This window comes from Protopterus annectens, chromosome 6.part0, assembly GCF_019279795.1.
Source record: "Protopterus annectens isolate FY-2018-M chromosome 6.part0, PAN1.0, whole genome shotgun sequence".
Classification (NCBI taxonomy): domain Eukaryota; kingdom Metazoa; phylum Chordata; order Ceratodontiformes; family Protopteridae; genus Protopterus; species Protopterus annectens.
In genome coordinates this window covers 278,644,502-278,661,266 of record NC_056737.1, presented here as the reverse complement: position 1 = coordinate 278,661,266, position 16,765 = coordinate 278,644,502, and the positions used below count along the sequence as shown (strand labels likewise).

The window sequence follows — 16,765 nt, the reverse complement described above, 5'->3', positions numbered from 1 at the left end:
AATGATGAGCTTTTTATATTCCATAAAAGAAACACCTTGTAATAAGGTCTACCAAAACCATGTCATGATGCAGTGCCATATCTCCACTGCATCCGGTTGTAGCAGGTCAGTGTTAACTGCTGAGTCCAAATTCACCTGTGGCAGTCTACACCTTTGCAGTATCCAGTTGTCAAGAAGTCATGCTTAACAGATCTATCAAAAAAACAAAAATGAAATGAACTCCCTGGCACTATAGGCTACTGCAATGATAGCAAATCTGAAATCACCAGCAGCTGAAGGTATGCAAATCCAACCAATCTATGAAATTACCAACACTCAGGAGTAAGAACATTCTGTTACCTCTTGTCGATGGCAAATTATTTTTATTTATTTACTTAGATAGTTATGAGCATGCAGGTAGACTAGACCACAGGGACCCAGTTACATTTTACTACTCAATGCAAATTAAATCATAGAGAAACACAGTGAGATATAGTGGGCTAGTCTGATTTGAGCTGTGGCAGAAAGCATGACATAGTGAATGAGACACATTCAAAAAACAGAAATTAAAAAAGGTAATTAAAATTCAGCACAATGGTTATCAATGCTATGCTAAGGCTTTAGGTTCTGATTCATTTCCTTGCTAAGATGCCTTTGTATGGATTTTACACATTTTCCTTGTGTTTAGGTGGGGTTTGTGCAATGGTAACTGTTTTTTTTTTCCTCACATCATCAAAAATATTCAGCAGGTGGACTGGCAAGTTTTCAATCTGCTTCTAAGTATATATATATATATACATATACACATATATATATATATATATATATATATATATATATATATATATATATATATATATGTGTGTGTGTGTGTGTGTGTGTGTGTGTGTGTGTGTGTCTATTTATATATATATATATATATATATATATATATATATATATATATATACATTCACACACACACATATATATATATATATATATCATCATCCTCTTTCGGCTTTTCCCGTTAGGGGTCGCCACAGCGGATCATCTCTTTCCATTTCTTCCTATCCTCTGCATCTTGCTCTGTCACACCAACCGTCTGCATGTCCTCTCTCACCATGTCCATAAACCTTATCTTAGGCCTTCCTCTTTTCCTCTTACCTGGCAGCTCCATCCTTAGCATCTTTTTCCTAATATACCCATCATCCCTCCTCAGCACATGTCCAAACTAACGCAATCTCGTCTCTCTTGCTTTGTCTCCAAACTGTCCAACATGAGCTGACCCTCTAATATACTGATTCCTAACCCTATCCATCCTAGTCACACCGAGTGCAAATCTTAACATCTTTAACTCTGCCACATCCAACTCTGACTCCTGCCTTTTTGTCAATGCCACTGTCTCCAACCCATATAACATAGCTGGTCTCACTACCCTCTTGTAGACCTTCCCTTTCACTCTTACTGGTACCCGTCTGTCACAAATCACTCCTGACGCTCTTCTCCACCCATTCCACCCTGCCTGTACTCTCTTCTTCACCTCTCTTCCACATTCACCATTACTCTGAACTGTTGATCCCAAGTACTTAAACTCGTCCACCTTTACCAACTCTACTCCCTGCATCCTCACCATTCCTCTACCCTCCCTCTCATTTACATACATATATTCTGTCTCAGCCCTGCTAACCTTCATTCCTCTGCTCTCTAGAGCATATCTCCACCTCTCCAGAGTCTCCTCAACCTGATTCCTACTCTCACTACAGATCACAATGTCATCTGCAAACATCATAGTCCACGGGGCCTCCTGTCTGATCTCATCTGTCAACCTGTCCATCACCACTGCAAATAAGAAAGGACTCAGAGCTAATCCTTGATGTAATCCCACCTCCACCTTAAACGGATCTGTCACTCCCACTGCAGTCCTCACCACTGTCGCACTACCCTCGTACATATCCTGTATCATTCTTACATACTTCTCTGCCACTCCCGACTTCCTCATACAATACCACAACTCTTCTCTAGGCACCCTGTCATGTGCTTTCTCCAAGTCTACAAAGACACAATGCAACTCCTCCTGACCTTCTCTGTATTTCTCCAATAACACTCTTAGAGCAAACATTGCATCTGTAGTGCTTTCCTGGCATGAAACTATACTGCTGATCACTAATCATCACCTCCCTTCTTAACCTAGCTTCTACTACTCTTTCCCATAACTTCAAGCTGTGACTGATCAGTTTTATCCCTCTGTAGTTACTGCAGCTCTGCACATCACCCTTATTCTTAAAGATAGGTACCAAAACACTTTTTCTCCACTCCTCAGGCATCCTCTGACTTTCCAAAATTTAATTAAACAATCTAGTTAGAAATTCCACTGCCATTTCTCCTAAGCACCTCCATGCTTCCATTGGTATGTCATCTGGGCCAACAGCCTTTCCATTCTTCATCCTCTTCATAGCTGCCCTTACTTCCTCCTTGCTAATCTGTTTCACTTCCTGATTCACTATCCCCACATCATCCAACTTTCTCTCTCTCTCTATATATATATATATACACATCCACATGCGCACATGTCTATTAATGGATGGCATTCCATCTAGGACTGACTTCCTGCCTTATTCCCCTTACATACTGGGATCGGCTCTAGCTTACTGTGACAGTGACATGAATTAGACCAGTAATAAAAATTAATTAATTAGTACCGAGAAATGCGAATAAATGGTAGAATATACCTAAAAATGCCCTGCAATATTCTAACGCAAAGGCTTCAGCTTCTTGTTTAAAATATTCTAGAACGTCTCAATACACAAGTTAAACATAAATAAAAAAATATTCAGCACAAAATAAGTGCTGCAAGCAGATAAAGTCTTCACTGTTTGAGCAACAAGAAATAAGTGTATGAGAAAGGACGGAATCTCTTTCAAACCCTCAGAAGCATCAGATAAAGAGGAGTGAGTGGACAAGGTCACTCTACCAACTATTCCTATTTCTATTTCTTCCTCTATCCTAAAAAGATCACATGATCAACAGTAACAACTATTTCATGAAGTACAGTATGAGCAGAAAATGATTGGCTTCAACAATTAGCTAAGTTTCTGGTGTCATTCTAAGGGGATCCAGTATTTGTCTGCCTGGGATGACATGACTGACAGACCTATATGCTTTGGCAGTGATGGCCTACATCTGTCACCCCTGGGATTCCATATACTGGCCAAGGCTCTTGCCACCCCTATAGTGCCTTTTTTAGGCGGTGTTCCAAGAACCAAATTACCACTGTAACTGCTATACATAAATGCAATCTGAGGCTCATGCTGCTCAGTGCTAGAAGTCTAAATCTCAAGATGCACTCGCTCGAAGCACTCCTTAAAATGGAGAACATTGACATTTGCGCAGTAACAGAGACCTGGTTCAAGGCAGCAGAAAGCACCCCTGCGCTACCAGGCAATAATTCATTTCACACCTTTCGGTGCAAAATTCGGATGAAGCTCCAAGGCGGTGGTATCTCCATATTCATGAAGGATATACATACCTCCAGACTGGTAACCCAACATAACACAGCAGAGATACTCCAGGTGCAGCTAACACTGGGTAAGACAGCGATTCAGGTCATAGCCTGCTATAGGCCCCCAACCATGTCCCAAGACTCCCACTCCATGTTCCTAAGCACCCTGGAAAATATTAGGGTCCAACCCAACACCCTCATACTGGGCAACTTCAACTACCCCTCCATTGGCTGGGACAATTACTCATGTACCAATACACATGCCCAACGTTTCCTGGAATTCATTAATTCCAGTGCCCTGGACCAGTTCATTCTTACCCCCACTAGAGGAAGCAACATCTTTGACCTGGTTATCGCTAACATGGACGACCGTTGCTCCGCACCAATAGCCAAACTCCTCCCTGGTTAGATCTGACCACAAACTAATCACCATAGATATCCACATTCCATCCAATCCCCTTGCAAAGGTAACCACCGTGAAAAACTTCTTCAAAGCTAACTTTGGACTCCTAAAACAGAAGTGACAAACTTCATGACATCCATACAGATGGTGAATGGGTGCATGACTGCCAAATCATACACCAATGCACTGTACGAACATGTACACATACACAAATGCATGGAACTGGCCATATTCAACAGAGCCAAGATGCTCTCCTCCAAAAAAAATGAGGCCAATCTGGTGGTCCTCTGTCATACACAAACTCTACAACAGAAGCTGGATACGAAAACAAGATTGGAGCAGATACTACAGATAATCACAAGGCCTTCTATGGTTATGTCAAGAGTCTCCATGGCAATACCCAGGTTTGCTCTGAGCTACTGCACAACGATGCCTCTTGTACTGAGCCAACAGATATTGCCAATATACTGGTCGACATATTCAGTGCCAACTTCACCCCCCCCCCCCCAAGGAATCACAATACCAATAGAATCCCAGGCACCCTGTATTACTGCTGTGCAGGTTAAAACTGCACTGTCCAAGGCCAAGAATACAGCTTCCATGGGACCCAACAATATCCTTGGCTGTATTCTACATGAACTAACAAATGAACTGACACCACACCTATGTACCCTGTTCAATCACAGCCTCCCCTAAGGCTTTGTCCCTGCCAAATGGCGCACTGCTACAGTCATCCCTCTCCATAAAAGGGGAGCGACAACAGACCCTGGGAACTATTGCCCCATTAGCCTGACAAGTCTAATATGTAAGGCTACAGAACGCATCACCATGGACCTAATAAATAAGGATATAGGGAATCGCCAGCCTCTGAATCCCACGCAATTTGGCTTTGTGAAGGATAGATCATGTCTGCTCAACCTGGTTGACTTCTTCGAATCAGTCACCAGAGCTGTGGATGAGGGCAAGGTAGTTCATACAGCCTACCTTGATCTGGCCAAAGCCTTAAATACCATTCCCCACTCAGGAATCATAGATAGACTTACTAATCTAGGCATCAACCCCTATATCACTAGGTGGGTGGCAAACTGGCTCACAGATAGAACCCACAGTGTTAAAGCAGCAGACTCCAAGTCAGACTGCTGACCAGTCATAGAGTCCCACAGGGATCGGTCCTGGGTCCCCTCCTGTTTGGCATCTACTTCTCTGAAGTCCAGGACAACGCCAAAGGTTTCTGGCTGACCAAGTTCACAGATGATTGCAAGCTGGGAGCCATTATTAACTCCCCATGTGATGCAGACATCCTACAAAAAGGCCTCACCGAGACAAATGAGTGGTGCCAAAACCATGGTCTTAAACTCAATGCCAAAAAATGCATCATCATCCCCTTTGGAAAAAACTCATTTCCCATGAATTACCACATCGATGGCAGTCTGCTGAACACTGAAGGCGTCATAAGAGATCTGGGAACACAGGTTGATAGCAACCACTCCTTTGTCCAAAACATATCAGGACTATCTGACCACAGTGGCTATGTGGCAATTCTCATTACTAAGGCTTTCACATCCAGGAAGAAAGAGGTCATTGTCTCTCTCGACTCCTCCCTCATAAGACCAATCATTGAGTACAATGCCCCATTTGGCATGTACCTCACCAGACACCTGCAACAGCTGGGGAGACCACAAAAGTACCTCACAAAGAGGATACTGGGCCTTAAACACACGTCCTATATGGACAGACTAAAAAAACTCCAGTTATTCTGTCTCATATCGGCTACTTAGAGCCGATCTCTGCTTGACTTACAAAGCCATGTCTGACCCAACCCTGTTAGATATGCTACATCTAAAGAAATCTCAATCCCTCCGCACCACACGCTCCAGAGACCTCAACCTTATTACCTCAATCAACAGAACATGCTGGAGAGACAGGTTCTTAACCTAGAGACTGCCTATGCTCTGGAATAGACTTCCAATACATGTCAAGCAGAGCACTTCACTAGCCCTCATCACCCTCTTCAAGAGAAATCTTGACAAGTGGATGGGAAATAGAAAATTCACCCCAGGGATCACTTCAGTGTCTCTGCTCGATCGAGACACTGGAAACTATCGTCGGGCAGTGCGATGCTAGGGCAATCCTATGGGTTAGGCTTGTAAAGGCTCTAGGGCCATAAGCCCAGTACCCGCCTATGAACCTAAGGGAGTTAACAAGCACATCAATGGCTTCAGGACCAACTGCTTCATGAAGGGAATTAATATGGATACCAACTGCTTACTGCTTCATGAAGGGAATTAGTATGTACACAACTTTAAAACAAATAATATGTTTGCACCATGTTGTTTTGAACTGCCACTCCCATTGTTTCAGGGAGTTTATGCTTCAGTTTTCCTGTTCTGGTAAGCTGCTTTTTATGTCAGTCTTGGCCAATCCTTGGTCTCTTGTTTACTGAACATATGCCCCAATCTCCATTTCTGTACTTGCTTCTGGTTCTCCAATATGTCCTTTAGGGTGGAACCTCAAAGTGAAAAAAAATGATCCAGACAGGGAGTTAAAGTGGTTCCATAATAAAGCAAAAATATGTTTTAACTCTTAAAGCAGATGCATCTTTTACTGAATCCCAATACAATTACTGCTGGTACACGCAATTTCAGATATTGTGCTGAGCACTCCAGTCTTCTCCTGATCTTAAAACTGACACCTCTTTAATCATCAAATAGTCACATTTCAAGTACAGAAAAGAATATCTGAACCCTAGACAGATTACAGAAAAATTACATTCCCTGATGACACAGCCATTTCACCTTCTGTGGTCCACTGGTGAACATCAACAACACCCCAATAACTGCAGTCTACATTTTCTCGGAATTTACTGTGTATAATCAATATCCTTTAGCCACAGTGATGCTAACAAATAATCTAAACCACATAAGGAAGTGGTCCTTTGCACTACCTACTGCAGCAAAGTTTCAAAGCTTTGAATTTAATCTGAGTATTACAATACTTTCTAAAGAAGATACAGTGAAAATTGTGTGCAGAAAATAGAATGAAGCATGAAAGTGAAGTATTCATAAATATGCATCAAGTTCAGACTAAAATCCAATCACTCAACAATTTGTTCACACTTCAGAACTAAAAATTAGCAGTTAAATAGCTACCTAAATCTGATTGTTTTAGTAATCTAAACTTAAGTTTAGTGAAATGAGTCCTTTATGGATTAAAAGATGAAACTTACCTCTATGTGAGTAGCGAGCTGTGCTTTCTCACGATCCTTTTGTTCAATGGTTCGCCTCAGCTCCTCTACTTCAGACAGTGCAGCACTACATCTCATCTGTGCCTTCAGCTCAAGGATCTGTTTCTCCAAGTCTTGTTTTTCAAGTTCAGCCCGCTCTGAAGCTAAAATAATGAACACAGTGAAACAAGGAAACAGAATGAGGAACAGAACTTACTCTACAGTTCAATGGGCACTGCTGGATCAGGTGAAGCACAAAACATAGCAATCAATTAATGGTTCAAAAAGTCTTCTTCAAAATCACGTTTATCTGTTTTATTAAATCCTCTGGTTAACCCAGTAAGTGATCATATATCTGTTGGCCAGTCTAGTTTCTTCTTTATTTATCAAGGTCTTTACCAGGTCTCTGTCTGGGCTTCCTATTAGTAATCCAGTTTATTTTGTGCACATTTAAAATGTTGACATATGAAAAAGCCTCAACTTATTTTGTTAAAAAGTCATAACCTACATAAATATCAAGGTCTGCTCTGTGAATAAACACTTCCATAAAACTGAGAATGAATCAAGAGCAACCATGAGGGCTATCCAGGCACTTCAATAAGAACAGTAAGAACAGCAGCCATGTTTCATCATACTACAGTTAGTGTACATTTAGTCTTCTGGTGAGTATGGAGTTTTAAAAAATGAAGTCCAAACAAGAAAACTAAACAGCATGCAGATAAGCCATTGGAAAATGCATATAAAAAAGTTAAAACTGTGTAATTAAGGTAGAGCACTTGCATTTCTCAAAGGAAGCTTCATTAGAATAAACACACATTGAGAACCTGCATTTAAATAGCATATTACAACTATCAAATCACCCATCTGAGTCACGTGACACTTCTAATAATAAACAATGTACTGAATATATTATAACTCTAACATTTACTAAATCGTCAAGCACACTGAGGTACCACAAATATATTAAAAACCAAGTTAATTACATAAATACATTTTATAATGTAGCAGCTTTGATTGTTAAAATGTTGCTTATAGAAACATGTTCATTTAACCCCGAGTACTTAGTCACATTCAGTAGTATCTGCCAAAAGTATTCCCTAGCCTCCATCTTAAGCTTCCAGTTAGTCCCTTTCTCAGGATTTACAGCTTTTTCTGATACAAAAACACACATTTCTTAAAAGAATTACATATTTGGGAATGCTTAAATAAAGCATTTGTAGTGCCCCCCCCCTTCTTAATAGCATAGACATGCTCATAGATTCTAGTCCTTAATGTATGTTCAGTCTTACCTACATAATATACCATACAGGTAAGACATACTGCAAGGTAAACATATCCTGTAGAGCCATAATTATATTTCACTGAACAGACTATAGCACAAGGATAGGAAGGGAGCATCGCATTAACCCCATCTAAAACAAAATGGCATTGGGAACATCTACCACATTTACTTATCCTCCCCTTATTAAACATAATGTTCTGTCTCCAAAACAGATTTTAGTTTTTTCTTCCCTTAAAAACAAACAAAAACAGGTTAATTACCCACTTTCTGTACTAAACCAGTGGAAGTGAATTAAAAACAGACAAATTATCTACATTTTTTTATTAGACGTAGATATGTCACATGACTCAGATGGGTCAAGTGTTAGTTGTAATATGCTAATTAAATGCTGGTTCTTAATGCATGTTTGCTTTGATGAAGTTTCCTTTGAAAAATTGAAGTGTCAACCATACTGAAGTTTTTAAGTTTTTTACATTTATTTTCCTGTGTTTTTTCTCTGTGCTGTTAAGTTTTTTTTTAGTTTACTTCTTCGGACTTCATTTTTTGATTTGGTGTTGTTTTAAAGTTTGACATGGAGAAGTCTTCTTAGGAAAAACTTATGCTAGTCAAGGTGTTGATAAAGGAAATACATCTGAGTTCCATCTTTAGTGAGAGCCAGAGAAATGACTTTGCTTATCCAAATGTTTACCCAGTTTATTAACAAATATTTTATCCACACTTACATCCAAAAATGCGGATATTTCTTTGTTGGAGTCTGCAACTGTGGGTCTGGGAACTAGTTATGCAGATGTGGTGACCCATGGATGCATTGTCAATAACAGTAACAAAATACCTCAGTTAACACTAAAAGTGTTAATACCAATAACTGAATAGGCTTTTGACAATAATGGCATTCATGTTAGTTCTGCCAAACTATTGTTGCGTGAATGGAATGACAAAATTCCTGACTTTTGACATAGCAAAATAGCATTCATGAAACATTAAAAGACAAAATTAGTCATTTTCAGAAACTCTCAATAAACAAAAGTTTGCAAAATGACAATATGTTTCTGCAGCAATGCACAGAAGCACGTCAGGTGAGGAAAGGTCTTGGGATGTGGAAATATCCTAATGGTTTAGTTCCAAGTGCACTGCTTCAAGCAGAATTACTGGAAATGTTTGATAAAATCAGTACTAAGCTGATGCAAATCCTTGTAAGGGATAATGGGAGGAACATATCTAACAGTACTGCAGTTACTGAGGAGCTGCAGGCAGATATTAAAACTGATGTGGTATTTCCAAAATGAAATATTGAATTTTACCATGTTTTTTCAAGGACTGACAACAAGAATGAAATTGTTTTGAACAGAAAAATGAAGAAACTTCAACAGATTACGAATGATTATGAATGGAAGTCAGAATACCATTTCCTAAAGGTAGTCACAATAAACAGCCAGTTTCTATGGTTTCAACCCAAGACGAAGGGATTCAGAAGGGGTCAAAAGTTTTGGTGGAAGAAGGATATGATGTGAAGGGGAAGTTTTTTTAGATCAGCATTGCCTACATTGTTCAATTCAACGAGTGTCCAAACATCACTGCAACAGCAACAGATCATATTACAGAGAACCAGATTATAACGTACTGAACAGCCCTTCAAAAAACAGAGTATTTCAAGGGTGGAACGAACATGAGTGGAACAGCGGCAGGAGATACTAATGATTAATGGGTTTTCAGGTATTGTGCTTGATATACAAGGACTAAAGATTTATAATTCTAGCTGCATCCCAACTGACAAGACTTTTGTGGGTTTGTTTTTAAAGGGTCATAACTTCATTCTCTCAGGCAAGCCACAAGTGGTTGATGATATCACAGAGTTTAAAATGCACACTAGGAAAATGAACTTTGAATGTACACTTTCTGATAATGTTAATCGAGAAGAACAGACTTTTCTGACTACAAGTAAGACACTTAAAAGATGCAGTACTGTTAATCCCACTCATACCTCCTATTTTAATATATGAACAGTTGTGTGAAGAGGAGATAAGAGACATTTTAACTAGATGAAAGTAATGAGTTTTTTAACTAAGGCGGGAAAAAAGTTATTAAATTCTTTAGCATGTGATAAAACAGTTAAGATTATGAAACCAGATAAGGGAGGGAGTGTGGTTTAATGAATATGTATGATTATTCTGCAAAGATGTTAACATTATTAAATAATACAAATTTGATGCCAATTTCAAAGAATGAAATTAATATTGCTTTTTAATAGGAATGATCATTTTTTAAATGATTTAAAACTTGAGTTTGAATTATCTGAAGAATTTTTTGATTTAACATCTGATAATTTCACGTATTTCTGGTATTCTGAAAATGCATAAGGATATTATGAACCCACCACTCAAACCTACTGTCTCTTCTGTTGGTTCAAAAACAGAGCCTTTAACCAAGTTTGCAGATTTTAAGTTAAAATATTTCATGGATGACAAGCCTCATACAGAGAAAGATTCTTGGGCTTTTTTGAGGAAGTTAGCTATTCCTGAATACAAATATAATTAGATTAGGGTCACTATTGATGTGAAGGACTTGTTCTTAGTTACTCCTTACAATATTGGTATGAGTTGGTTTTATGAAGCCCTGGCTACATATAAAGAATTGTTCAATGATGATTTAAAAATTATAGGTAAATGTATGGACATTATCCTTAGATCTAATTTAGTAATTTTTGAGGGAGATTGTTAGCACCAAACTAAAGGTGTAGCCATAGGAGCATCATCGGTCCTAGTAATTGCCAATATTACTATGTAGTGGTAGAAATTTAGGCACATTTTTGGATGTCCTTACTGAGACAAGATACCATTATTTTTAGATATCTGGATGATATATTTTGTTATGGGTTAGTACTGCATGCAAATATGTTTTTTTCTTCAAATACATTAAAACTTCAGTTGATTTCCTTGCATTTAATACTAAAATAGGCACAGAGGTCAACAATTTCTTAGATGCTGCGATCATTAATAATAAATTATTAAGTAGATTTCAATCCAATATTTTCAGAAAAAAAGAGAAGTTATGACTTACCATAACATTCCATATGTGTTGTCAATCTTCATCTATTCTTGACTGGTGGGTACGGTTCCGATCCTCGAAACCAATCCCGCAGATATACATCTCACATCAGCCAAAAAATCTCTCAAGGTACTATTCTACCCGCAATGCCACCCTCTCTTTCAAGATCGGGTTTGCAGGCTTACAGATGAAAACACCCTAACTCAAGCCAGAAGCCATGTCCAAAGTGTATTCCTAACAAGGAAACCCAGGACAGCATATCATGCCACCAGAACTCTATAAGAGGAGGCAGGCGAGGTGGGACGAAAGTAGAGATGAAGATCAACAAAACAGATGGAGTATTATGGTAAGTTATAACTTCTTTATCTAATGTTGTCAATCTTCATCTATTCTTGACTAGTGGGACACAGAGCCCTCCAGCTATCTAAGATTCTGGGTGGCCCTATGGAAGAACATTCCTGAGAACCAGAGAACCAAAGGAGGCTCTCCCCCTGGAGAACATATCCAATTTGTAATGAGTAATAAAGGTACGTGGAGTAGCCCATGTTGCAGCTGCGCAAATTCTGACATGAAAGCTTTATAGTTTTATAGTTTCATAGTATAGTACTAGGCTATCTGCCCTAGGGCATTTGTAAGCCTAGCCATAGTGATGTGGCTTGTGCCACCCCATGAAGTGGTACAAAAATGTACAGAATAAAATTAGAATACTGTGCCTCTGTCTAGTAGTGACACAATGAAGGTTCCCTTATATAATAGAATTAGTTTACTGTGCCCCTGTCTAGCAGTGACACAGATGTGATCCCTGGGGTAAACTTACGATCTCCCATCCACTCATCAAGATTTCTCTTGAAGAGAGTCAGTGAGGGGCTCTGCCAAATACGAACTGGGATCCTGTTCCAAAGCATGGGAAGCCTCTGGGTTATGAATCTATCCCTCCAGCATGTCCTATTCATACTTGTGCCGAGGTTTAAGTCTTTAGCTCTCGTGGTCCTGATGGATTTGGATCTTTTGAGGTGGAGCATGTCCATCAGATCCTGATTGGACATGGCCTTGTACGTCAGGCAGAGATCACCTCTGAGCAGGCGGTATGCTATTGAATAGAGCTGAAGTTTCTTTAGTCTGGCAGAATAAGACATATGTTGGAGACCCTTGATCCTCTTGGTGAGGTACTTTTGTGGTCTCTCCAGCTGTTGCAAATGCCGGGTGAGGTACATACCAAATGGGGCATTGTACTCAATCATGGGTCTGATGAGGGAGGAGTATAGGGGTACAATGACATCCCTGGATCTGGATGTGAATCCCTTCATGATGAGGTGTGCAAGGCAGAATGTTTTTATAACCACTTTGGCAACGTGGGTGTCAAATGAGAGGTCACTGTCGACCTGGGTCCCTAGGTCTCTGCTTACTTTTTCCGTACTCAGTGGGTTGCTGTCTATGTGATAATTTGTGGGTACTTTGTTTTTCCCAAAGGGGATGACTATACATTTTTTTGGCATTTAGTTTAAGGCCGGGACTCCGGCACCAGTTGTCCATTTCTGTGAGGCCTTTTTGTAGGATGTATGTGTCCACTGGTGTATCGACTATGGCGCCTAGTTTGCAGACATCTGCGAACTTTGTCAGCTACAACCCTCCCATGTTTGCTTTAACATCTGAGAAATAAATGCCGAACAAGAGGGGTCCCAGGACAGATCCCTGTGGGACACCACTTGTGACTGGCTTTGAGTCTGACATTGCTCCAGCGATTTTAACTTTATGGGTTCTGTCCTTTAGCCAGTTTGCAACCCATCTAGTGACATAAGGGTTTACGTTTAAGCTGTTGAGCTTATCTATGATGCCTGAGTGGGGTATTGTGTCGAAGGCCTTAGCCAAGTCCAGGTAGGCTGTATGGACTGCTTTGCCCTCATCAATGGCTCTAGTGACTGTTTCAAAAAAGTCAACCAGGTTCAAAAGGCAGGATCTGCCCTTTACAAAGCCGAACTGGGTGGGGTCAAGTGTCTGTAGGTCCCCTATGTCTCTGTTTATGAGTTCCATAATGATTCTTTCCATAGCTTTGCAGACCAGGCTGGTTAAGCTTATGGGGCGGTAGTTTCCAGGGTCTGTAGAGGTACCCCCTTTGTGGAGTGGGACCACTGTTGCTGTACGCCACTGTTCAGGTACATATCCTGAAGTAAGGCTAAGGTTAAATAGCATTTTTATGTGTGGGTTTAGCTCCTCTTGGAGTTCACGTAACACGCAACCCAGGATACCGTCAGGTCCCATTGATGCTGTGTTTTTAGCTTTGTTTAGGGCGGTTCTCACTTGGACATCTAAGATGACAGGGAGATTACATTCAGTTGGGATAAGTATTTCTTCTTTTGGGGGTGAGGGAGGGGAGAAATTTGCACTGAACCTGTCAGCCAGAATGTTGGCAATATCTGTGGGTTCAGTGTATTTTTTGTTGTTGTGAACTAACTCTGAGCATATCTGAGGGTTTCCGCCCAGGTTTCTAACATAGCTGAAGAAGGCTTTGTGGTTATCTTTAGTGTCCTTAGCGATTTTTCTCTCAAAGTTGGCCTTGGATGTTTTTATGAGAGAATGTAGTTTTCTGCTAATGTTGATCAGAGATGTCTTCCCTTCATGGGATTTTGCTCTGACATGCAGTAGCTTCCTTCTTTTGTTATACAATTTGTTAATGGCTGAGGTCCACCAGACAGAACGCTTGCTTTTGGTGGAGAGTGACTTGGATTTATTTGGGATTGCATGATCCATGCATTCTTGGAGATGTCCATAGAAAGCATTTGTGAAGGATTCGGCATTGTGGGATGTGGTATCTACTGGCACAGTGGGCTTAAAGGATACCATCTCAGTCTTAAGAAGAGTGAAGTCTGCTTTTGAGAAGTTTTTCACTGTGGTCTTTTGTGCTGGGGGTGGAGGTGGGATATGTATATCCAGGGTGATTAGTTTGTGGTCAGATCTCACTATTGAGGGGTATACTTCCGGTGTGGAGCATTTTGTCCCCATGTTTGTGATGATCAGGTCTAGTATATTATCTCCCCTAGTGGGAGAGGTGACTAGTTGTTCCAGTGCATTTGAATTTATGAATTCCAGGAACCTTTGGGCTAGGGTATTAGGGGTAGAATAATGTACCCAATCTATGTTTGGGTAGTTGAAGTCTCCCAGTATGATGGTATTTTGTGATACATTCATATCCTCCAATGTCTTCAGGAAGGCTGAGTGGGGTTCCTGATATTGGGAGGGTGATCTGTAACATGCTACCAGTTGTATAGCAGTTTTGCCTATGGTTAGTTGCACCTGTATGGTCTCTGATGCTTCATGTGTTGCTACTAACCTGGAGGTGTGGGTGTCCTTGATGAATATGGACACTCCCCTCCTTGTGGTTCGGCCCGGGTTTTGGGGCCGAAAAGCATGATACGAGGTATAGCCTGGTAGTGCTGGGGTGCTCTCAGGAGCCTTGAACCAGGTTTCAGTTACTGCACAGACGTCGATGTTCTCCATGCTGAGGAGTACATCGAGTGCCTGCATCTTGAGATTTAGACTTCTGGCGTTGAGCAGCATTACCCTTAGTTTTTTTCCATTTTTGTTTTCTAAGGAGGTGGGTTTGTCTTTTGAGCCTTGCCTAAAAAAGGCACTATGGGGGTGGCAAGAGCCGTAGCCAATATCCGGAAGCCCAGTGGTGACAGGTGTAAGCCATCCCTTGTGAAGCAGCGTGGCTTGTCCAACATGTCATCCCAGGCAGACAGACATTGGATCCCCTTAGAATGACACCAATACTTGAGCCAATTATTAAAGCTAATCATCTTGTCTTTGTATTGTGGTATCATTCTTGGTGAGGGCAAGATGCTGCTCAGGGTCAGGGTCATACCAGCCTGGGCTACATAATCGGAGAGCTCCTCTATGTCTCTTTTCATGTAGTCCAGAGAGGTACATCTCAGGTCATTCACGCCAGCATGGACAATGACGGAGTCATATTTGTACTTGCTTTGGAGTGACTTGAGTGCGTGTGTTATGTGGAGGATCCTAGATCCCGATAGACAGCTCACAGTCACCCTCTCCTTGTTCAGCCTGGCCAGCGGGACATCAATGTGTCTGACTATAGAGTCACCTATTACTAGTGTATCAGGCATGGTGTTTGGCCTTAAGGGCTGTGATTGGTTGACACACTGATTTATTGAAGTATGTGTTGCATGTGCTTTGTTTTGAGGTGGTGGATTTTTGGATGTCTGCTTTGGGAGCCTCTGTTGTTTTGGTAAGTTTTTTATTAGAGCCTCCGAGTATGTCTTTGTGTTTTTATGCGTTTGGTTTGCAGTTGTGGTAGGTCTATGTGGGACTGGGTTTGTTGTGTGTGTAGTTACCATCTCGTCCTGTCTGGTCATGCCAGCCCTGAGTTGAGAGAGTTCAGCCTCCAGTTTGGCTATATAGTTGCATCTCTCACATGTATTTGTGTTTGTTGGGAGGAGGAGAGGGTTGTCTGTGTACATGAGACAATTGTAGCATTGTCTCAAGATACCCAGATTGACCAGCTGAACTGGAGAGGACGCCAGTAATCTACCACTCGACATGCTAGAACAGTATAAGGGAGTGCTGTACCTTTAAGGGAAGTGGATATTCACAGGGGTGGTAGGTAGATGTAGTGCTTTACTTAGTACGAGAGTGCTTAATTAGTAGAGAAGTACTGAGAACAAGTGCTAGGCTTATAATATAGAGAGTAGTCCGATTATACTAAGAGTAGAGCTTCCTTAAGGGAAAATTTGAAGAGCAGACTTGGCAGAGCCAGAAGAAGTTTAACTTTGTTTATCCGGCACTGCGCTATGCGCACAATCGTGCAAAGCCGTGCAAATGCGGATTTTAAAAAGGGAACTACAAAAGAGCTAGAAATGGTTCAAAACAACCAATTACTACAGCTTCTTGTGCTGAGGTCACTTCCTACAGGGACAGGTAGGCTGCTCAAGGCTCCCCACTCCCACTGGTGAGCAAAGAAACTTCCTTCTATCCAAGTAAGGTAATGGACAACACAGGAACTACACCACAGCCCAGAATACAGCAATGCCTGTAAACTGGTCTAAACTAGTCGAGGAGAGGCGGGAAAACAAGGATTATTTTTGTTTTGGTTTTTGATAGAAACACACAGAAAATGCAGAAACAGTGATAAATCAGTTACACAGGCTAGCACACTTTAGTGGGCAGCCTCCACAGTTAAATTAAACAAACAAACTTTCGATCAAATTCGACTAAAAAGTAACTAAGTGCAGATTTTAAAATAATGCAGCAAACAGTTAAAAAACAGTTCAAGCTAGTTCAGGGTAAGCTACAGAAGCTATTCCAAGTGAAAAAAAGCAAAGATACTTAAATCCA

At 40.8% G+C, this 16,765-nt stretch overlaps 1 protein-coding gene across 1 annotated transcript in view; it reads right to left on the bottom strand.

Moving 5' to 3' along the window:
- CEP128 (centrosomal protein 128) overlaps window positions 1-16,765 on the bottom strand; it is a 2,208,485-nt gene that overhangs the window by 1,466,123 nt on the left and 725,597 nt on the right. Inside the window, exon 13 of the mRNA XM_044074035.1 lies at window positions 7,090-7,250. Coding sequence (XP_043929970.1) covers window positions 7,090-7,250 — 161 coding nt within the window. The remainder of the gene's footprint in view (window positions 1-7,089; window positions 7,251-16,765) is intronic.